The 22,572-nt window shown below is 47.6% G+C and overlaps 9 protein-coding genes across 9 annotated transcripts; 4 read left to right on the top strand and 5 right to left on the bottom strand.

Annotated features, from left to right (window-relative positions):
* Nucleotides 1-99: 99 nt before the first annotated feature.
* Nucleotides 100-1,856, bottom strand: F4822DRAFT_434638 (PRA1 family protein-domain-containing protein; the record flags this gene model as incomplete). Its single annotated transcript, XM_051462039.1, has 2 exons — nucleotides 100-1,334; nucleotides 1,409-1,856. The coding sequence occupies 2 exons, from the start codon at nucleotides 1,854-1,856 to the stop codon at nucleotides 100-102; spliced, it is 1,683 nt and encodes a 560-aa protein (XP_051309300.1).
* A 1,934-nt stretch (nucleotides 1,857-3,790) lies between these two features.
* F4822DRAFT_434639 (uncharacterized protein) lies at nucleotides 3,791-4,735 on the top strand (the record flags this gene model as incomplete). Its single annotated transcript, XM_051462040.1, has 2 exons — nucleotides 3,791-4,511; nucleotides 4,566-4,735. The coding sequence occupies 2 exons, from the start codon at nucleotides 3,791-3,793 to the stop codon at nucleotides 4,733-4,735; spliced, it is 891 nt and encodes a 296-aa protein (XP_051309301.1).
* Nucleotides 4,736-5,005: 270 nt separating this feature from the next.
* Nucleotides 5,006-10,405, bottom strand: F4822DRAFT_80045 (P-loop containing nucleoside triphosphate hydrolase protein). The gene is made up of 4 exons (XM_051464003.1): nucleotides 9,160-10,405; nucleotides 6,661-9,104; nucleotides 5,978-6,599; nucleotides 5,006-5,916 (listed from the first exon to the last, which is right to left on the bottom strand). The coding sequence occupies exons 1-4, from the start codon at nucleotides 10,019-10,021 to the stop codon at nucleotides 5,096-5,098; spliced, it is 4,749 nt and encodes a 1,582-aa protein (XP_051309302.1). The 5' UTR covers nucleotides 10,022-10,405; the 3' UTR covers nucleotides 5,006-5,095.
* A 1,491-nt stretch (nucleotides 10,406-11,896) lies between these two features.
* Nucleotides 11,897-13,050, bottom strand: F4822DRAFT_80094 (DUF396-domain-containing protein). The gene is made up of 4 exons (XM_051464005.1): nucleotides 12,815-13,050; nucleotides 12,518-12,751; nucleotides 12,011-12,453; nucleotides 11,897-11,960 (listed from the first exon to the last, which is right to left on the bottom strand). Exons 1-3 carry the CDS (start codon nucleotides 12,882-12,884, stop codon nucleotides 12,104-12,106), a joined length of 654 nt encoding a protein of 217 aa, XP_051309303.1. The 5' UTR covers nucleotides 12,885-13,050; the 3' UTR covers nucleotides 11,897-11,960; nucleotides 12,011-12,103.
* A 152-nt stretch (nucleotides 13,051-13,202) lies between these two features.
* On the top strand, nucleotides 13,203-14,403 carry F4822DRAFT_420919 (S-adenosyl-L-methionine-dependent methyltransferase). Its single transcript, XM_051459739.1, has 2 exons — nucleotides 13,203-13,384; nucleotides 13,469-14,403. Exons 1-2 carry the CDS (start codon nucleotides 13,362-13,364, stop codon nucleotides 14,286-14,288), a joined length of 843 nt encoding a protein of 280 aa, XP_051309304.1. The 5' UTR covers nucleotides 13,203-13,361; the 3' UTR covers nucleotides 14,289-14,403.
* Nucleotides 14,404-14,457: 54 nt separating this feature from the next.
* On the bottom strand, nucleotides 14,458-14,982 carry F4822DRAFT_434643 (uncharacterized protein; the record flags this gene model as incomplete). Its single annotated transcript, XM_051462041.1, has 1 exon — nucleotides 14,458-14,982. The coding sequence occupies one exon, from the start codon at nucleotides 14,980-14,982 to the stop codon at nucleotides 14,458-14,460; it is 525 nt and encodes a 174-aa protein (XP_051309305.1).
* Nucleotides 14,983-15,578: 596 nt separating this feature from the next.
* F4822DRAFT_434644 (uncharacterized protein) lies at nucleotides 15,579-17,212 on the bottom strand (the record flags this gene model as incomplete). Its single annotated transcript, XM_051462042.1, has 2 exons — nucleotides 15,579-16,694; nucleotides 16,784-17,212. The coding sequence occupies 2 exons, from the start codon at nucleotides 17,210-17,212 to the stop codon at nucleotides 15,579-15,581; spliced, it is 1,545 nt and encodes a 514-aa protein (XP_051309306.1).
* Nucleotides 17,213-18,932: 1,720 nt separating this feature from the next.
* On the top strand, nucleotides 18,933-20,024 carry F4822DRAFT_80276 (Alpha/Beta hydrolase protein). Its single transcript, XM_051464006.1, has 2 exons — nucleotides 18,933-19,423; nucleotides 19,480-20,024. The coding sequence occupies exons 1-2, from the start codon at nucleotides 19,010-19,012 to the stop codon at nucleotides 19,810-19,812; spliced, it is 747 nt and encodes a 248-aa protein (XP_051309307.1). The 5' UTR covers nucleotides 18,933-19,009; the 3' UTR covers nucleotides 19,813-20,024.
* A 1,081-nt stretch (nucleotides 20,025-21,105) lies between these two features.
* Nucleotides 21,106-22,460, top strand: F4822DRAFT_434646 (uncharacterized protein; the record flags this gene model as incomplete). Its single annotated transcript, XM_051462043.1, has 2 exons — nucleotides 21,106-21,252; nucleotides 21,318-22,460. 2 exons carry the CDS (start codon nucleotides 21,106-21,108, stop codon nucleotides 22,458-22,460), a joined length of 1,290 nt encoding a protein of 429 aa, XP_051309308.1.
* Nucleotides 22,461-22,572: the final 112 nt, after the last annotated feature.

Raw genomic sequence — 22,572 nt, forward strand, 5'->3', positions numbered from 1 at the left:
CATTAAAAATCATTCTATCAATGTTTTGGGTATTACATGTACCTAGGTACCTTAGGTATGCTTTCTTTATTAAGACTATAACCAACGACTCTACTCGACTCATTTCCCTTTTCGTTTTTTACCACTACTAGTTGCTTTCCGTTTGACAGACGCCTGGCTAGACGAGGGTTTCTTGGTCTTGGGCCGCTCAGGTGAAGGTGACGTTTGTTCAACGAGAATCTCACCTCGGCTACCAATTCGCCCGCCGTGCCCTCCATCATCACTTGTTGTCTCATCCTCTAATTCCTGTTGAGCTCTCGCATCCCGGCTCTTAGCTCTCCGTGGACTACTCCTGACTGCAGTAGGAACAGGCCTGCGATGTATCACACCATACGGCACTTCCGAAGCGGCCTCTGGTCCCGCAGTTTGATATTGGAAGGGATCTCTGGCTTCGTGAGACGACGATGAGGAAGGAGGTGTCCAATCCTCGTCATGTGGGTGGGATAAGCGAGAAGATGTAGGTCTTCCTGAAGGATCGGAGGCATGTCGGGTATTGGGGGGTGCGTTTACGTATTGATAATCAAAGGGTGATGTCTCTCTTACAGTGGATTGAGGACGAAAGGTAGATGATGTAGATGATGTTCCCGAACGAGGGCGGGTACGAGATGCGTTAGGGGGAGGAAATCGGCCCATTGGTGGGCCAAGTTGTCGGTCTTGTTCGTCGGTCGAAGGTAGGGCACGTCGTGATAGGGATTCGTTGGAGCCAGATGGACCCCCGAAATGTGAAAGGGGAACGGCATAACGTTGTTCTTTTTCTTTCCGTTGTTTTCCATTACGTCGTTTTGTAGCTTCCGCTTCAGCCTGTAGACGTTTCCGCCTGCGTTCAAGAGCTGCAAGCTCTTGCTTATTAAGTTTAACATCCTGCTTGCCCTTGGCTTGGGCCCTTCGCATCCTGGCGAGAGCAGATTGTACCAGGGCCTCGTCAAGTTCTCTCGTAGCGGGATCATCCTCTTGGTCTGAGTCGTCAGATGTGGCCTGGGAATCGTCTTCCGTAGAATCATCGTCTTCGTCCGAATTTTGATAAGCATGACCATTTCGTGGTTGAGCACCACCGCCTAAATCTATTCCTGTGAACCGAAGCGGATCACTCGCAAACCGCCTATTACCAGATGTAGTCACCAAATCAGCACCTTGTGTATCCGATTCGTCGTCCTCCAACAACTCCTCCACAACCCTGCGCCCGGTACTCCATATATCGTGATCCTCCTCTTCTCCCCATCCTCTTCGCGGGCGCCTCGATGGTCTTCCCCATTGGGGCGCAAATTTGGGAGCTCGCGGCCGACCATCTAGACCGCCTCCCCGGAAAAAGCCTCATCGATAGGCTTGTCCATCAAAGCAGCGTGGCCAACAATGACAACGCCGCTTGCACCAATCAACCATAGGACAGTGGAGAAAGGTGATGCAATAAGAAATAGAAGACCGCAGGTGACGAGCAAACCGGTATACAGCTGAGACGATGTAGCATGGAAGGTACCGATGGTGAGATCTTGTCCACCGAGCCGACCAAGAAGCCACATGCCACCAATTAGAAGCACGAGATCGAAGAGCAAGAGAGGATTCGTAATCAAGGCATAGATGCTGAGGAGCACGAAAACCAAGGCATAGTTGCTCGAGAAAGTTCCAAGGTTGTAATTAACACGCGACTGGACTTCGGAGAAATTTGCTGGTTTCGAGAGGCGCTTGAAGTCGAGGAATTCACCAACGGGGCGCATGTTGGCAAATCTGCTGGAGAGTGAAGTGTTTCGGAACCCCTCGAAGCGATCCGAAATATTCAGGCGCGACGTTAGAACGTCGAGAGGAATCTGGATACGAGCCATTACGTCGAATGGGAGCGTATGAGGGAGTTTCGACGTTGTGCAAAAGAAAAGGGAGATTGAATCGAAATCGACGTAGTACGAAGAGTGTGTGGCTTGGCGACGTCGGAAGGAGACCAATGATGTATTTGGAATTCCAGAGTAAGACGCTAAAGATAGCAGCACGGAGGAAGACACTCTATTCGAGATGTATCAGGTTAGATGCGTGCGGAAGCGTAGGATTTTTTATGTATGGATTCTGGTGATATCGTTGTCGATGTAATGGTGTAAGAAAGATCTGTTAAAAAAAAGTCCCAAGGTTAAAACTGGACAAGTATTTTTTAAAATTAGATGCCGCAAAGCCGGGTTGCATCCACAAATAGGGGCAGAGCTAGCCGGCTTACATATTTGTCTTTTACCACCATCAATTGGCCAGCTGGGATTTTAGGCGGTGGACTATTGTAGGTGACTCGATGAAGTTTGAGCTAGTGACTGTAGGATTTATAGAAAATAAGAGGATAAAAGTTGTGCCTGATTGCCTGAAAAAAATAAAGACGTTGAAATTGGTGAGGCCTTCTGAAGATAGAGATAGAGAGCCTTGGTTGATTTTTTTTTCTTTCCTTTGAGCGATCTCCGGAGTAAAGAATGGCGATCCTCGTAAGGTGACTGGTCAAAGCCCAGGGGTAATGCCGATTTGCACTATCCCCCTGGTCTTTGAAGAATTAGTGTTTCTAAGAACAACACTCAGCTGGTGCCAAGTATCATGAAACTCTACTTCGCACACATAAAACCTTTCATTCACCACACACGCATCTCCAACGAAAAAACGAAGGAAGATGATGGTGTTGTGAGAAAAGTAAAAAGGAAGAAAAAGAGGGAAATCGGGGAAGGAGTAGTAAGAGCTAGTGCCACAAATCCCATTATATTATTCTATTTTGACGCGCCACTTCCCACTGCTGCAAGACAAGAACGATGCGGTGTGAAATCTGGCAGTAGCTAACTGGCGGTCGATCTTGTGTAGATTGATGGAAAAGTGGATATTTTAGCTGCAGGACTCAAGCGAGTGGATATATGCAACCTTGGAACTTCAAAAGCACGGACCACTTGCGTATGTATGTATCTCCAATTTGCTTTTTCTTTGTGCCCGACAACACCAAATTCCCATCTCCATCTCCGAACTTTGTCTCTGTTGTTTCTTCTAAGAACCAATTACTCCGAGTACCCATAGATCTATCCGTGGCACTCGACTGTACGATATCTACTAAAGTAGTTATAGTTCGCGACAGTTGTTATACGTTACTATATTAAGCAGCCTTGTGTATCATAGGAACCAGCGTCAAAGATGCCGAAGCCAATCGTCTTCAAATCGGCGCGTTCTGCGCCAAGTCCTTCATCATTAGCCCACCTCTGAAAGTCCGAGACATTCGCTCGAATCGGCAAAACCCAGGTCTACAATCATCGAGTCAGATCCAAGTATAACAGTGGTTCGGCAGTGGTCTAAATCAGATGACGTCGAAATTCAATATCGTATTCCCACACAAACTGCAGCCAAGTCACAACTCCGATACACAATATGTACTACGATTTAGTCACAATGAGCATTATTTTGAAGATAACCTCAACTTTACTGAGTTAAATAGACTTAGTAAACTAAAGAAATAACAAGTTTGGCATTACAAATCAATCGGGTATAACTGTTAGCTAAGAGCTGCGATGTAACCAATAAGTTTTTTGTGAGTACAGATTCGGGTTTGTAACCACCATTGGATCGTCATATCCTGGTCTATTATCCTGGGATTTGATCTTCCAACAACTAACATAGTATGTATGATGCCGGCACATGGTACGCCGAGTCTCCCTTTTAACGCTGGTCTCGAAACAACGTATTAGAACTCTCTTCGCTCATTTGAACGCCAATGGTAATTCAATGAGTAGTTAGCAGATGCCTTCACGCCACCATGACACTAAATACAGATGTCAAGGGTGATACCTTTACCGTAACTACACATGAAATACCCTACCCGACCATCATATCACGACCCAATTCTTTGCCCTCGCCTTTCCATGTATGCATTATAGGGGCAAGTCACGATATCGGCGCCTATGTGGCATTTTCATTTGCGAAAGCTGGCGCCACGGCTATTAGTATCTGTGCTTCGGCTGCTGAAATCGAGGTGTCCCCTATTCCCTCCATGCTGCGGAGATATACCCGGTCTACCCACTTGAAATTTCATCTATGCGACATAACAATCCCCTCGGAAGTCGAAGCATTTGCTTCCAAGATCCAGGACGAATTCGGTCATGTTGATGTTTTGGTCTACACCGCTGACTATTTTGGATCGGAGGAGACTCGCGTCGCCAGCACGCCTCACGACTTCGCCACCGCTCTAGAAGTGAATTGCAATGGGCTCTATCTAGCAACTCATTTCATGCTCCCGCTGCTTAAGAAAAGTCCCCATGGAACCGGTGGTGCGGTCATTGCTATCTCTTCGGATGAGATGCATGCAACCGGAGGTCCAGGACACGACACAGCATACAGCGTTAGTAAACTGGCGCAATGTCGATATATTGAAATGCTAGCGGCGATGGAGCCGGACATTTTTACCGCCGTGGTCCATCCAGGAGATATCGAAAGCCGGATGGGTAGGTACAATGACCCTGAGGGTATACGTGATGACAGTATGATCCCAATACATTGAGTGCCTGTTGTTTACCTACTGATAATTCCGTTAGTACCAAATGACCCATACCTTTGCGCAGACTTCATTTTATGGCTTACCAAAGAGCGCAGGATGTGGCTCAGTGGCCGATATTTATCATCTAATTGGGACGTAGATGAGCTAGCATCTAGAGAGGCCGATATTGTCGGGCAAGATAAACTAAAGATGCGAATGGTGTGGTGATATATACCTAGATCTGGATATAATATCGACTCTCCTCGTCCCGATTGTTTTTCTTTTTTTTCCTTTCCTTACTGAAACCCCTACTTTCAGAAGCATTGATGAAGACAACAGGTTCAATATGTGGCATACCGAAAGGCAGTCGATTGATATCGGACAAACTCCGAAACCTCTCAGTCCCATACTTCCACCCGTGAATATTATTTATAACTGCAATGCCAACTGCATCTTTAATAGGACAGGCAAATATTGAATCATAAAATTCATTACAAATTAAATCGAGATATTCAAACTAGGGTATCTAAAGGACTTTTCTTTTTTTCAAACACGAGTTCCAATCGTTTTAACCAACATTGACGACCTCTAAAACGGCCACCAACCTCTCCTCTGCCGTCCCTCATCCTCGGAAGCATCGCTCTCCTTAACGACCTTCATGAAAACCGACTCCATAGTCGCGGCCGAGATCGAATAACAATCAATCCCCAGCTCATCCTTCCTCGTCTCCAGCGTCTCAATCAAGTACCTAGTAAAACTCTGCGTGGCCCTCCTATCCCCCTCAACAACAACCCCATCGGTCTGCTCCGCAGCGGGCACAGGCGTATCAGCCGGAACCACAAACCGGACTTGACCACCTAAACTCTCACCCTCGAAACGCACGGCATCGTTAAACATCCACCGTGCCCAATCCTCAATCGCGCGCATCTCGTCCGCGGTGGATGTGGGTGCGCTGCGTAGGATTAGGTGCACGTGGTACTCGTTACTATGCGTTTTACGTAGCGCCTGCGTGGATCCGACTGCTAATACCTTACGCGCTATAATCGCTGCGCGCGTGGCTAAGGCATCGGCTTCTTCCATGGAATGCGTAGTTAATAATACCGAACGACCCGGCGCAACAGCCGCGAGAGTGCGCCATAGGACACGCTTGGAGGCTGCGTCCATGGCGGAGCTAGGTTCGTCGAGGAGCAGGACTGGTGGGTCACCGAGTAAGGCAATGGCGAGACTCAACTTGCGCTTGTTGCCGCCGGAGAGTTTGGCGGCGAGTTTGGATGCGTGTGCTGTTATGCCGACGCGCGACATTACGTAGGATACGGAGCCCCGGATGTCTTCGACGCCTTTGCAGCGCGCGTAGAAGGTTAGGTGTTCACGGACGGTGAGGAGGTCTAGGGCGTCGAATTGTGGGCATACTGTTGTATCACCTGTTAGTGAATGGGTGTGAAGAAAGAGGGGAAGGGAGGGGAGACTTACCACCGAGGTGCTTCTGTGCTAGGCGCTTGTTTCGGAGGACGTCGACGCCTTCGAGATAGATTCTGCCGCTGCTTGGTGTCATGTCCCCGCGGATCATATTGATGGTAGTTGTTTTGCCGGCACCGTTAGGTCCTAGAAGGGCTAGAATCTCGCCTTCTTGTAGACCGAGCGATACATCGTCAACCGCGACATTTGGACCGAAGTTCTTAGATACGTGGAGAACGCGTAGGAGATCTGAGTCAGAGGCTTCTACACGGGCGGTTTCCGCATCGACATCCGGTCGGCCTGAAGATACAGAAAGCTTCTTCTCGGCATCGGAAACAGAGTCAACTGCTGGGGGTAAGGGCTTCGGCTTGGAGATCCATGCAAAGCTACCACCCTCAAGCCATAGTAGCAAGGAGAAAAGTCCGATGATTTGTAGGATGAGTAGCATGATGGGACCACCGAAAGCGTAGATCGAACCCGGCTGCGAAATCATAGTTGTTCCGCGGCATCGCACGATGTACATGTTTAGACTGACGGCTAAACCGCGCATGAGGTTCTGGATCGGGAAGATGATACCGAGACCGAAAGCAGTTCCGTCGTTGGTTACTTGGTTCCCACTGTCGTTCATTTGAATGACCTTTTTGGTGTTAGTCTCGCTTGATCATTAAGTTGAAGAGAAAAAAGATGGATGGACTTACCAATAACGTAATGACCGAGAGGGCATACATAATCGCCATAATCAGCACAGTGAAGGCGAAAGCCGCAGGCTGCGACCTAGCCAACAACGAAATCAAGTACGCGCACAGAACAGCCGCAAGTCCATACAGAACTTGCACGAACCACACATATCCCAACCCGAACCAAGGAGCCGCCGGAGCCATCAAAGCAGTGCAGACAGCACTAATAATCAACACGAACACGAAATCAAACATCCAATACGCGAACAACAACGGGAACGGACGAATCCCATTCGAGTACTGCAACGCGCGGACCTGGGACCGGCGTTCATACGTCGGATACAAAGCGAAGAAAGCCGGGTACAGCGTCTGCAGGAGACAAAATATCGTCACGTAGAACATACTCGACCCGCCCTCGGCCTGGTGGTACGATCGTAGACTTGATGTATACCCAGCTATGGACTTTCCGCTTCGCACTTGGTTGACTAGGTTTAGTAGACTGGTCGCTCCTTGCTTACCCGCCTGTGCGTCGTGCGCGACGAACGGTGTCGAGTCGTTGGTTACCCATACCGCGCCGCTGTACGTTATGTTAATCGAGTGCGTACGCACGAAATCTTCGACTTCGTCGCGCGTGTTGAAGACGTAGGGGCCGTTGCCGTAGCCGCGGTAATGGTATTTGTTCGTTGCGTTTATAACTTCGGCGATTGTGTTGTTGATGGATGGGGGTCCGAGAGCCATGTGGCTAGAATCGGAAACGCTCATTCGGCTGTCGTATGAGCCGTAGGTGATTAGGTTGTTGCAGTCGGGGGTTTGGTATCCTTCGAGTGAGAATCCGATGAAGTAGGTTGCGATGATGGGAATGGCGAGCGCGAAGAGGTAGGCCCACCAGTTTGAGCGGAGGACTTGGACTCGCTTGATGAAGAGGGCGTTGAATTGCTGCGAGTATGTTACCCATAGGGGTGGCTCGACTTGTGGGCCTTTTACTCTGCTAGGTTGGGAGTCGGCGATGGAGATTTCTTCGGGGGTTTCGCCGATGAGGGTGTGTGGCTCTTCGGATACCTTGAGGAATACATCTTCAACAGTCGGTCCAGTGATAAACAGTTCTTCATCTTTCGAGTTCTTAAGCGAGGCTAGTACTCTAGCAGCGGATGTAGAATCTGGTGTTCTGCAGATGAACCGGTCGGACTTCTCCGTTACTGGGTACGATATCTTTGTGATGTCTTCGGTCTTCGGGATGTGAACGCGGTAGCCGCCTCCGTAGTGATTCTTCAATTCGGTTGGTGTTCCTTGACATTTCAGCTTTCCTAGAGTGATAATGACAATATGGTCGGATAACACCTCACATTCATCGAGGAAGTGAGTAGTCAACACCATAGTCCTTCGGGATCGTTCGCTTAGGACAACGTTCCAGATTGCTCGTCGGGATAGGGGATCAAGACCGGAGGTAACTTCGTCCATCAAACAGATAGAAGAGCCACCAACAAGCATGCAAGCTAATTGCAACTTCCTCTTCATACCACCGCTTAGGTTCTTCGCAAGGGCGTTCTTCTTAAGCGTAAGATCGCACTGCTCAATTAATTGTTCAAGAGCAGCCTTATCTTCAGCGTTGCCTTTGAGAGTGTTCCAAACAACGAGATGTTCGTAGACTGTCAAACCATCCCACAATACATTGCGTTGCGGACAGATACCTAGTTGCGATGGCGAAGCATTGATGTTCACCGAACCTCCGGTTGGTGTTTGGAACCCCGCTAGCATATCGAGGGTTGTTGTCTTTCCAGAACCATTGGGGCCCAGTAAGCAAAGGATTTGACGCTTCTGGCTGATCAAATTTAAACCATCAACAGCCTTCGTCGTCGGGTTACGAGCGCAGCAGAAAAGCTTCTTGAACCACGAAGGTCGGTATTGCTTCTCTAGTTCCTTCGTTTCAATCGCGATATGAGAGTTATCCGCTTCCAGGCCTTCGGTAAATGTCCGACGGTGGCGGTTATTCCCATGTAGGAATATCTCAACAACGATAGCCAAAAGCCCGTACACAACAATATGCACAGCCAGAATAATCCAAAGGAAATACGGGCCCGTGATATTAACCCAGTTAAGTCCACCCCTCTGACCCGACACAAGACTATCTAGATCCGATGTTGGGATCGGCTTCTGCATGTCGAGTTGGATCCCCGCGATCTCGTTTTTAGCGATGGCGTTGAAGAAGTAGATGAAGTTCATGCTAGGGAAGAAGAAACTTAGGGCCACGATTTGTCCGAGAGGAGCGGGCTTGGAGAGGTTCTCTGTGAAAGCGGCGATGATGGAGAGGAGCCAGGGGATCAGTGATACCCATAGACTGGCGAAGGCTGAGCGCTTGAAAAATGCGGTGCCGAAGACGCTGGCGCTTGTTGTCGCCCAGCCCGTGAAGATTTGCCAGAATATCGTGACCGCTGCGCTTTGGTTGGGGAAAAGGAGGTTTTGGTATACTAATAATCTGCGTTAGAAATAGAATTCCGTGAGAATTGATGGTTAATAACTTACAGGCTCCCATGATGATCCAAAGCGGCAGATACAACAGATCAAAGGTAAGGATATAACTCAATACTCTAGGCCAAGCAACACCTCCACCCATCGCATCGATCAAATCTGACATACCGGATTCTCGCTCCGCGGCCATCATACCAGAAACGTGGTGGCTTACCGGGATGAAGGTCATGTAGTAAATAAAAGACAGGAGATACAAAGCCAAAGTGATAAAGCTCTTCCGCGATTCTTCATCCCTTTTCTCCTGCGTCACGGCTGTATACGCCATGAAATCTGGAGTGTCAGTCAAGTTCAACATCGCGTTTTCGATGGCGAGTTGAAGAGGCAAGTAGATCTTGTCGGTAGCGCTGTTCGTGTCGAACACGTTGAACGCCCAGTTGTCAAGGCTGGGATCTGTCCGGATAGTATAGTTCCATGTCGCGTTGATGTTCCCACTGAGAGGAGTGTCTTTGAAGATTACCACGGCGTGGCATGGCGAGTTCCCGTGGTAGTCGACTGGGCAGGTCGAGTCAATCTGGGCAGAGTCATTGAGGTAGATTAGTCTATTAGAGTTAAGGGGATCCGTGATCTTGTTGAGGACCGGTTGGAAATCGGGACCTAGACCAGGCTCCTGAACTAGAACAAGTGATTTCGTGTCGGTTCCTAGACTGTCGGCAAGGCTCCGAATAGAGTGAACATCGCCGATTCCATATCTATTGGTGTCCTTAGAGAAGTTTTGGATTTCGAGTAGGATTACTAGGAGAGCTATGGGGAAAACGAGAGATCGTAGAAGTGTCGTTAACCAGTTTCGAGCAACCGCAATGAGGAGGTTCTTCCTCGTCAGGGCCCAAGTCTGGCGCCCGAACGATTGGAAGTTCATCTTGACAACGAGAGTGTAGTAAATAGAGATGAAGATTATGCCATGTGTGTGTTGGGATAGAGGGATACAAGATAGATGATAAAGAGTGACTTAGTCGTCGACTTCGTGATATATGGTATTAGGAGTTGGACTGAGTAAGCGTATATAGCATATATGGAGGTGAACAAAATTGCAACACAATGACAATTGGCCTTGCCCTCGCTTATACGGCAGTCGGCTCACGATGTTCACCATAGGATGATTAGTACACGGCAATTGGGCGGGATGGATTCCATATTAATGTTATATGTGTGTATGTATGTTACGGTGATTCTAACTATTTCTCGCCCAAATGAGCCTCGTCTTGCACCCGGTCAACAATAACATGTTTCTCTTGCGCTTTCGAGAAGCCCAATAAATCCTTCCCTTTCAGTTGGAGCGGTATGGGACGAATGAGAGGATGCGATTAAATGGGGCTATCATGAATGTTCACTTTGACATGCAGCGGTCAGGGGTATGAAGTTGCATGGGTCGGGTGGCTTTGCATTTTGGGGGCTTCCAGGCAGCAGAATTCTTTTTATTGGAATGGGGAATGGAGTTCCTTAGCGAGCTTAGGAGATTTCGGCGGCTCTACTACCTTGTTATTTTACCAAGACGTACCTACAGGCAGAAAGATATACTAGGAAAACTTCCTAGGTTGGTTATGCGGAGATAAGCTCACGATACATGTCATCCTTGTTACTTGCTTTATTCGGCAAGGAGGAATGTGTGCCACTGGCTGGCTGATTTATGTCGATCGATTCTCACTGCCACAGACGAGGTAACAACCGCTCACCTCTAATATTTTTATCGAAAGAAGTATCCCGATACGGCGATCTCTGTACCTATAGCTGTTATGGCCTTTCAAAACACGGGGGAACCGCGCTAAATCGTCTTTGCCGTCTCGCTCAGCCTCAATTGAAGGTCGATTGTATTACCCACGTATCTAGCGCCCGTAGTTCTCTCGTGTAGTGTGGACCTTGGAAAAAGATATAGGATAAGATGTCAGCTCTACATAGAGCAGGTAGATTTATGTGGAGGTAGGGTTGTAGGGATACGAAGTTGAGTTACCGTCACAATAGGCAAACGAATAAAATCCATCCTCATAGGCTGCAGTTCAAATGAAACGTATCCGAAAATGCTTGGCTCTAACCATCATTTACATCATTCAATGCTAATAAATTGATTAAAATCCTTAGCGCTATTGGGCACGGTTACGAATATTTAGTAACCTTTACTGCTGTTCTGAGATATTTCGAGTCTACCGAAAAATTCATTATACTGAATTTGTTTCGTGTGAATGGATGAAATCGCCGTCTTAGTTGGTCGCGGGGATTGATGTCCGCTTAGTGTACTTCGAAATAGTCCAGGACTTTTTGTAAATCTTCCGTGTACCTCAGGTACCTACGTATGTTGGTAAGGAGGACCGCCTGGTAAGGATTCATGGATGTTGGTCGCTGATTGAAATCAAAATTCTGAACAACCCCATATTTACGATGTCTCAGCGCTGGCGCTGTATGTAGGCTGCAATCAATGCATGGCCTATGGCGAGACCTTCGTACCGGGCATGCTCTGATATAATTATTCATGTCTATCTGGATGAAATCAGTAATTGATCGAATAGTCATGGTCTGGCTATGCTGAACGAATGGAAATAAGAAGATAATCAGTTAAACCCAATGTTTTACATCAAAGTCAATAGACTCAAATACAATCTAGCATAAAGAATTGGTGGTGTCATCATGAAAAGGAACTTCCACATTCTGTGTATAGAAATTGTTGACTTACCAGCTAATTCGAATGGCCCAAAACCAACTAGCAGAAGGGTTTCCGCGGCGTCGTAGATTATTTCGACCTATATGCGATATGCTCTGGAGCATAGTATTGGCGGTTATAGATGCATACATGCCTAGAGCTCACACTGATATTGTTAGTATTCGCTGGCGTATAAAACAGTCCTAGGAGACTTACCAGACCAAAATAACAATTCCTCACTCAATTGAGTGAAGAATATTATACATATATACATATTATTACCTATTTGAATTGGATACTGTAATGGGCTTAGAAGCGGTCCTCCGGCTTTTTCCAGCCTGCCAACCGGGTAACTTCTCCGATACCCGAGAGTACATTATCGACTATCACTTTCACCATGCCCTGTCGCTTGTTCTTTCCATCGCTACCGTCATGCGAGGGTTGTTCGGTCCCGATCGTAGGCAACACATTATCGCTAGCGGATAGACTGACGAATAATGCGAAGGGGATAAGCCAGACGCATAGCCCGAAGTAGGAGGCAATTTCCGTGAAGCTTGGAATGTCTGGCTGGTCGTACATGGAGGACATGCGTGAGTAGGACCGTTGCTGCGCCTCGGAGAAATATTGAAACCAAAAGTAATGGTTGACAAGGACCAGCACTGCCATGGCGTCAGTTCAACCTTGTCTGTAGCCTCGGGCGAACCGGAGGAACCAATGACATACCGCATGAGGTAATGAACAACGGATCTGACAGCTTGACGAAAGGGAAGCGTCGCATGTTACCCAAGTATACGACGTGCGATACAATACCCATTAGGGTTAACACAAAGGGGAACCCATCAATAAGGCAGAGTATGAGCTGTAGGCCTATGACGAAATAGATAAGTCTGGTTAGAAGTCGTTTCGCGATAACTGTATGCTCCTCGACGAGCTCCGATAGATAGTATAGTCCGGAAGCTATAAAGAAGCTGTATGTTAACAAATGATTAGCTCTTAGGTGATGATATCAGAGGCGCCTACCTATGGCTAGCGTCAAGAAGCAGAAGCCCACGATGGAGCCAAGATACCCAACAAGAGGTAGAATCCACATGTTTGCAGGTTATGAAGATATCATTGTATGTTTAAAGAGAGAATTATGATAGCTGCTGCACTATATGAAGACAAACGTGACCATCATGACTTTGCGAAAAGATCTTTGCTATTCATAGAAATAATTAATTGGTTTGGCTTGGCTTCGAGAATCGACCAGCGCGACTGAAAGCGTGGCCTTCCGAAAGACCCGCTTTTATGGCGGAACGGCGATTCGATTACCCTTCAGCTAGATGACATAATACTATATATCGCCGAAAATTACCCGCCATTTCGCAAACCCGATAAGATAGCGATAAGGATCACCATCCGCCCCACAGAAAAGTTCAAGCCGGTCGCATCACAAGGAATTGACAAAATACCTATACCTACAGCAATTGAACAAGCACAAGTCAATCAAATTTCTTGATTTTTCTCCGATGAACCTATTTACATGATACCTTAAGATCTACGGCAAAGTCAACGCAAAAACAGCAAAATGTCGCGGCCAGAGGACACACTGTAAGCAAAACCACAACCCCTCCACCGCCCCCCACCAAAAATGAGAATATGAGAATATCGTCACATCTAACACAAGAAATTCAGGTCCGCCGACGTCCACTATAATGACTCCGAAGCGCGCAAATACACCACATCCTCTCGTATACAAAATATCCAAGCTTCTATGACACACCGCGCCCTCGAACTTCTCGACCTCTCGTCGCCCTCCTTTATCCTAGATGTCGGCTGCGGAAGCGGTCTATCAGGCGAAATCCTCTCCTCGATACCAACGGAAGAAGGCGGGCCCCACGTATGGGTAGGAATGGACGTATCTGCTTCCATGCTAGATGTTGCGCTACAGAGAGATGTAGAAGGCGATTTATTACTAGCGGATATCGGACAAGGGGTACCGTTTCGGGCGGGTACGTTTGATGCGGCTATTAGTATCAGCGCGATACAATGGCTGTGTAATGCGGAGAGTAGTGATGTATCGCCCGCGGGCCGCCTGTCGAGGTTTTTCAACGGTTTATACGCGAGCTTGAAGAGGGGAGGACGCGCGGTTTGTCAATTCTACCCGAAGAACGACGAGCAAAAGAAGATGATCACGGGCGCGGCGGTGAAAGCTGGCTTCGGTGCTGGTCTTCTCGAAGACGATCCCGAGACGAAGAACGTCAAGGTATACTTGGTATTAACAGTCGGTGGTGGTAACCTTGATGGAAATGGAGGCGACATTACAGGGGTAATAAAAGGCATGGATGGTGTCGACGTGATGGACGCGAGGCGTGGCAACCGAAGCGGCAAGGGCGAGATCAAGAAGGGAAGTAAAGCATGGATCGTTAAGAAGAAGGAGCAAATGGAACGAAAAGGAAAGGTTGTTAAAGCGACCTCTAAATATACGGGCCGCAAGAGACGGATTGCTTTCTAGATTCATGGCGATACCTTTTGCATTGCGCGGCGCTATTGGAGTTCTAGGCTTTGGGGAATGATCGAGATGATAAATTCACTTTCTTGATATCCAAGTACTGCTCGTGTTGATATCCTCAATATCTTGTCGCTAACCCCTGAATCGTGATCCCCTCCACTCCCCTTCCTCATTACGAGCTAGATTTTCCCACTGCGGGGATCACTTCCTTCGCCGCAGACTTCAATCCATCCCTATACGCCTCAATCTCCGTAGTACGAGCCCACACCACTTCGATCCTCCAATTGACCAACTGTTTCAGCGTCCGAAGCGCAGTCTCGCATCCTACATCTATCGCCTCCCTTCGCACGATCTGCTCATATCTGCGAATCAACCAAGTGTGCTCCTGCCGTAGTAATTGTAGGTGCTCGTCCAGCTCCATTCCTTGGATCTTCTTGTCGAGAAACCAGCTATACATGCTCTTGTGCCAGGTTTCGTTGCTCATGGAGGCCTTTACTTCTTCTAGGGCTTCCGGACTTATTGCCAGTAGTCCTGGTGTGCAGGGTGAGGCGACGGGAGGTGGAGGTGCTGTGTGACGGCGCTTTGGTCGTCGCCATACCGAAGAGCTGTATAATCGTACGTATTGGTTTGTTGGGTTAATGGAATTTAGGGGAGCTAGAGTTGATATAAACCAACTCATCCGAGGAGGTTTATTCATTTTGACTGTAAACATGACTGTAGTAGGTGATTTCCACTTAGAAGTCAACAAGACATTTGCTGCGTTGATATTAAAGTGACGATATTCTGCCGTGGCTACATCTTATACTGCGCAACGTCTAAGCTTATACCTTCAAACCCACAGTGTAGGAAACCAAACCTCAACAAACTTTATGGTCTATAGGGCACCTTGTTCAGGTTATCGGGTTTACGAGTACCTATTTGCGGTGGATGGCTAGGTCCGTGGGCTTGAGCTTTGACTCTCAAAACTTTGGACCTCGGGACAACCTGGCGAGATGGCTCACAGATCGATGGGCAACGCTGATGATGTATAATCCGTAATATGACATTTGAATTGCTATGATACTATTTGACTATTCTTTAAACATCTAGGATAGATTAATGCCGGCTAGAGTTGCCAGATATACTTATATGTTGAATTGCAACACTTGCGAGTGATGGGTTTGTATTCTGAGCTCGTACTTAGGTACCTAGGTAGGTAGGTAATGAAATATTTATCCAATGATGACAGTTCTTTCAACGCCCTGTAATTCAGGTAGTGGTAGTGAAACTTCCCGAAAGACTTTTCCTTCTTCATTAATAAGAATGAAATCTCCTTTTACACTCGGTGGGAAAACCCCAATATGATACCGAAAAAAACCCAACTCGTTCGTAGATGTTATCACGGGCTCGAAGTAAGAGAACTTCCGTTCCACTTGTTTCCGACTCGTTCAATACGAATCCGACGACGTCGAGTTGGGCTCGAATGAGCATTCGTATATTATTGCAGATTTTCAAATGAGCATAAAATCCATCGGCCAGGTGTCTCGTGAATACTCTCTCTCCATATGCATTCTCTACCGTCTGATAAGCCTTGAATCGGTAGGATCTGTCCTGTTCAATCCATGCCGTATCCATCATAACCGGTTCAAAGACTTTGCCAGTGAGATGGAGACAACTATACCTTGTCTCAAGGAATTTGAGCCTATTATCGAATAGACTATGAATATTGTAGAATGCTGTTTTTGTGTCACCTATCGCCATTTTCTCCGTCCGGAATCCAGGGATCGCACACCACTTTATGGGGCCAACCCAACCGAGATATGACCAACTCGGGAAGCTGGGCCGCCGTTGTACTGGTTGTTCGTGTTCCCACTCAAGCCATATTGCATAATACCTGTTATAACGATATACGATCGGAACGCCCCAGATTTGACCTATGTTTGCATTTGCCATCTCCTGAAGTATACCTAAGCATGCGTCGAATGCATCTGAATTGTGTGTAAGGTTACGCCGACTGTAATTCTGGAGCATATCCTGAGCGAATTTCTCGATTCGATCTAGCCGAGGCATGAGCCCCTTCATCTTCTCGGTAGGCCATTGCTGCCAATGTAAGGGTTTTGGCATGATTTCGCTGTTATGAAAGAATTGGCATATGTATGAAGCACCATCGTCCGTGAATATAATTTTTCGCCGGGACAAGACACCTTCTTGAAAGGTCCAGCCACGAGTGGCCCATTTCGATGAAGCTATCGCGTAACTACTATTGGGAAAGCATTGTAGTAATTCGGTGTTTCCTATGATTTCTTGGAGTTGGCGACGGCGAGGGGTAGTACCTATCCCTGGGATTCCATATTCAGCATCTTCACCGGCGGCGACAATAAATGTTACTTCTGAATTACTGTAGATGTTTCCCATTTGAGAGACCTGGTCCTTTTTATGGGTTTCGTCTTCTTGATTGATGATTGATGCACTATGGGTGTGAGTAAAACTACCGCAAAAGTTTTGTGTGAATAACTCACATGACGATCAACCCAGAGATATCGAATACCCATCGACAATGTGGCGGAAATAGCGTCTTCGACAACCTTGGAAGGAGGAATTGGACCGGACGCTGCGCCGGAAGAAGAAACTGGCCCGTTGGAACCCCAAACATACGAAAGTGCTGCGTATCGACAATTCTGAGGGGCCTGAATGCTACCTTGAGATAATGGCCCTTTGCAGTCAATCACTCGAAGATTGCGAATTGCTGTAGTTTTAACGTTGCAATTATGGTGGTACTTTTTCATTAATTCGAAGTCGATGGAATCATGCTTAATGCGTCGTATGCCAACATTACGATGCTCTCCTCGATATGTTATGCCTAATGTACCGTTCTCATGGAGTGTGTACCGACTGAATTTAAAATTCTCATCGTCGCTAAAAATTCCTAGCACGTTTATTGTGGACATTGCTGCTACTTCTGGGTTGAAATCTTCGCGTGACCAATTATGTTCGACATGTAAATAAAAGAGTTCCCATATCGGGAATAACGACAGAAAAGTCTTGTAGACATCGAGAGAAGGGGGCTTGATCGTCGATATTATCCTGCAGATACGGCATGTAGACGATCGAAGAAGTTCGTGAGGCTCGCTTATTTCAACTATACGGCAGTGTTCAGTGCATCTACTCTTTTGCTAGATTTTTAAATCCCAGGCCACCCCTGTGGCCAAATAATCCCAGTTAATGGACGAGCAGCGCGCGCAGATGTTGTCATCTGAATCGCTTGATGGTTGCTGTGTTGTATGCCCTACAATTCTACTCCTATTATATGGGCCGACTATCGCGAGATCTGGCCGGTAATTAGAGGCGGGCTGCCGCATTTTGGCGTGATAAAGGTGAAGGACGAAGGACCGGATCCCGGGGCGGGCCGTGGAGCGGGCCGCTCTATGAATAAGTGGCTTGGTGGCGCGGCGTTTAAGAGTGGCTTATGACAAATGGACTTGAGCCAATCGTCATCAGGCTTGAGTCCTAGGTATTTTGAAGAGGAGGCCCAATCAAACAGTACCTATGTGCCAGCCCTTGGTTTGATTCGGTACGCTATTCTCCCTGAAGAGCTTCATAGAAATAGCTCACACGTATCTCGGAAGATATTCCTACGGATAGTAGCTGTTATAATGCCAATATCATACGAAAATAGGGTATACAACTATCCTCTGGCTTACGTAAGTATCCAATACAGCTCTGTACCGAGAGGTGGCTTAGCTAAACGTAACATTGCTTCTGGATACGGTTACTGTCCGCTCTATGGGAGCCTGTTTAGCTAGATGGATATTGATTTTATTTCTTACGTAGTAGGTCGGCTTGTTAGACTACTGGGCACCTAGGTATGTTAATCGGCTTTAGGACTTAAACATACTATTTCATAAGCTACTACTTATTTTCATAAGGGACTCCGTGCTGAGTGAGTTATTACTATTTTTGGCCGTGAGATAGGCTCCTCGTCCAATCGGATGGCACATTTGGTTCCCGGCCGAGTGGTGGCGCCCCGGACCTCCGGACTCGTACGGATTCAAGTTGATTACATAATTATAAGAGACAGCGAAATCATAGTCCTACGTATACGACTCAACCAATCGAGGGTTAACTTGATTTTTCTGCGATGAAGCAAATCGCGCAACTTTGTTTGCATCCAATCATTGTGTTCGGTTCGTATATTCTCAAACCAAGAGTTTACAAAAGTACCATGCTGTTTAGGAACTGCAAGATGGGTTTAGCGGTGTGGGTTTTTTATCTTGGAAAGGAGTACGTTGCCATTATAGCTTGACCTCCTCAAGTTGGTAAAGATTTACTCTTGTGCCGTATGGAGTTCTATCAGGTTGATTTACTCTCCAGGTGCTAGTATATTTTACGTGCCCCAACAGTTATGTGGAATCGGAAGTCTTATTAGGATCAAGGAATCTAAAATGACGAATAGGGCGTTGGGCTTAGGAGGAGATGCGCGTCCACATAGTACCATTATACTAATGCAGGAGGGGAGGCGTAGATAGATGGATCTACGATGCTACCTAGTACGCATTGGTATAGCTCATTCCGACAGGGGGTAATATCGAACCACTCTAGCGCTTACATAATGGTATATATTGTTTTGATGTACGAACATCCTGATTTCCTATTAATATGTCCGTCCTCGCTACATTCTCTCGCGGGAGATGGTATCCTAGATCACTATCGCTCTTCATCAACTTATACGTTCACTTCTTAGCACTATGTCGGCACAAGAAAAACCCACCGTCCTCTTCATCCATGGGGCTTGGCATCTACCCATTCACTACCGCGCTCTTCTCGACGAGCTACGGAGTTTAGGGTATCCCATATTGGCTCCGTACCTAGTCACAACGGGATACGATGACACTATAGATGATAAAACACACGTCGAGGCCACCTCCCAAGTCCGAGATTTCTTGACCCCATACTTGGACCAGGGCCGCAAGGTGGTCGTGGTAGCCCATAGCTTCGGCGGCATCATCGCATCGCAAGCTTCAGTCGGCTTGACGCTGGAGGATCGGGCAGCTCGGGGGCTCCAAGGCGGCATTGCTAGTGTCGTGTTTGTCGCAGCCCTCACCGAGGCGAAGCATGGAAGGCCCGATCAAGTAGTACCTTTTCCACCGGGATGGACAGATGCAAGTGACCAACCCTGCAGAACTCCAAGAAACCAAGTAGCTGACCTTTATTCAAGTTTAAAAAACGACCAGTGCCGGATGAACTTGCGCGGGTATTATTCTATGGAGGCATCGATGAGCAGCGTATACAAGACGCCTTGAAAGCGCTTGTGTGGCAGAGCGAGAATACGTATGGTCCCGCCGGCTTGAATACGCCGGCAGAGGTTAAGGCCCCGAAAACTTATGTGGTATGCAAAAAGGATGGTATCGTCAAACCGGAGAGCCAGTACGAGCGGGCCAAGGCGGCAGGAGCCGAGGTCGTGGAACTAGATTGTTGTCATAGTCCATTTTTATTGGATCAGGAGAGATCTGTACTGGTGGACGTCATTAACAAGGCAGCCCGAGTATAGTGATTTATCTGAGGAAGTATTATAAAATTAGTTGGACTATCTGCGTCATAGCAATGGTAGAAATTACTGATCGGAATGCAGTGTGTCATCGCTACGGGAAAAAGGAAATGCTTTCACCAGGTTCAAGCCTGGATGTTGAAGTAATTTTATAGGCTGTGTAAAGCTCATAAATAAAAAGGGGTATTGAGACCCAGCTTTGGCTTCGACCACCCAGTTTGTTTACTTGCATACACGAAATCCACAGAAGTGAAAGGGTGAAAAAAAAAAAAAAAACTATGGATGACTGGCTATGCTGCAGGGGTGAGTGACCTCCTGAATCATCTACGCGGGGTTGTTTACATAGTGCCCATGGATTTTAAGCACCTACAGCGCGGGGTTGGGAGCAGGTGACTGCTAACAGTGTATTAAGAAGGTAGAAGATGCTCTTAGAGGATTTTTAGGTAGTAGCTTCAACCCATAAATGATGGCTTTCTACTTGATGTACCTAGGTATATACGTATAAACACTGTTTTAGGGGGGGGGGGGAGGGGGTTCTAACCAATGAGCGCCGTAGGAGGTTGCGGCAGGTGGCGTAGCTTCGCACTTTCCTTTTGTTTGCATTGCGGTTTAGTTCTTTCACGGACAGTGAGTGGACATATGAAGTGGACATATGAAGTGGGCAAATCACCGTGGATACCTACCCAGATACTTAGGTCCTTCCTGGGAAGCTACTGCTCTTTCTATTTACAATCAGTCGGCGGGGCTTCCTATTTATTTCTTCCCTCTATTATTTCTTACGGGTGTTTTCAAATCCTAAACATTCACACCAAACTAGAGATCTCTATTCTCTTTCATCAATCATTTGGCCGTCGTTCCTTCGTCTTCAGCTACCACTGTCTTTCACTTCACCTATCCTCATCAAGCTTCTATTGGCAATTCACTTGCGCATACTCTGTGCTTGACGCAGCTCATTGTCTTCCAACGCCTATTGGTATGTAATATTATCTCCTAAAATTTCTTGTCGCCGACACGATTGGCGAGAGCTCCCCGAGAAAATTAATTTCGGTACACCCGTCTTTATTCTTTTATGTTCTCACTTAGCCTACCGTTTGCGCTGCGTCAGTTTATTTTATCGGTCGTGTTTGATGGCATTGAAGGTGCCTTTTCTTTTGTATTTAGGACGCCGATTTATTATTGGTGTTTCGGGGGTGAATCCCCTAACCAAATGAACGGATCCATCTTGCCTAAATAAACACTACCGACATTCCAATCGAAATTCGCTAACCTCCATCAGGACATAGGTCTTCAGACAAAATGTCGCACCTTGCACTTCAGCTTGTTGATAGCCTTTTGGCTGCGTACGAAGCTGAAGACAACGACATCACCCTTCTTCGTGGCTACTTCGAAGAGAATGTTGACAATGTCAATGGAAATGCTTTGGCGTCGCAAGTACTTGGGATTGTGAGTATCTCCTTTTCTTCCGTTCGTTTACTTCTTAGGTAGTAGCACAGGGCTAATTTACCAAGGTACTTGAGTCAATTGAGTCGAACCCAGCGACGACCACGCTTCATCGCCGTGTTGTCAAGAATCTAATTTCTCTACTTCAAGACCAGGCAACCGAAACCGATACCCACAAGTCGGGCAACTCTGCCGTTGCTGACAGTCGTGGCCGAATGTCTGGTAATCAAGCTGTTCTTGATGGTGTTGCTAATAGAAGCTCCCCGTTTGCTTCTTTTCATGTTGGGAATTTGTTCCCTTCCACGCCGCGCGCCGCGCCGTCTCATGCTGTTGCCCTTCCAGCAACTGTGGCCCCCGCGAATGGGGCTACAGTTGCTATTTCTTCGGCCCCTACCGCCCCTACCAATGGTAACCGTAACGCCCCTATATTCGGTACTCAGAACTCGTCCGTGGTCGCACCCGAGCCCCGTTCTAGCGTCAAGGGAGTCACTGAGATGGAGAGTACTGTGGGATTCCAGGTAATACTTCCAGCAGGAATGCGAAATGGCCTACCTCCATCTACTAACAGAAGTACTCTCCCTCTCCACCAGGAGCAAGAGAAGGCTTCCATCCCCTCTTCTCAGCGCAAAGACGACCCTGAGAAGCCCGCTAGGCCCGCGAATTGGATCCCGCCCCATTTGAGAGGGCCTGACCCCGAGCGAATAAGACGAATGAGGGAGAAAGCAAATGAGGAGTTGTGCATGACCGATAAATTGGCACGTCTCAAGTTTAGCCCGGAAGGAAGCGCTACCGAGAACAAAGAGAAAGAGCGCAAGAACGCACGAGCGAAGTTCGAGGAGAATATCAATCGCCATCTAGCACGCCGAGAGGGACGCTCGAGCCTAACCAACCATTCAGTTAGCCAGCAGGCTACGGCTACGGCTGCGGATCCTGCTCCTGCCCCTGCTCTCCAAGGCCGGGCTGATAGTGTAGAGAGGGCACCTGAATCCACCGAAGAGACGCCCAAATCTGTGGGATGGACTCCGCCTAAGCTACGGGAGCGCGATCCCAATGCCCGCGCGGTCTTGCCTGCCGATACGTTAAGCGAGTATGATCTGTCCGACGATGACCCTACCATTCCTCGGGTCAACAGAGAGAGTCCTGGTGAACGGAGTCGACCTCAACAGCAGAATGGTAGTAGTTACCCCGGAGGAAGCACCCGTTGGGCATAGGGTAATAAGGCGGACGAGCTATCTTTTGGGAAGTGGAAAAAATACCGTAAATGGCAAGATGGACGTGCAGCTAGCCGCGCGATTGAGGCAGGAGACCCGGGCGCTAAATGAG

The sequence above is a fragment of the Hypoxylon trugodes genome, assembly GCF_022578975.1.
Source record: "Hypoxylon trugodes strain CBS 135444 unplaced genomic scaffold F4822scaffold_11, whole genome shotgun sequence".
Lineage (NCBI taxonomy): Eukaryota > Fungi > Ascomycota > Sordariomycetes > Xylariales > Hypoxylaceae > Hypoxylon > Hypoxylon trugodes.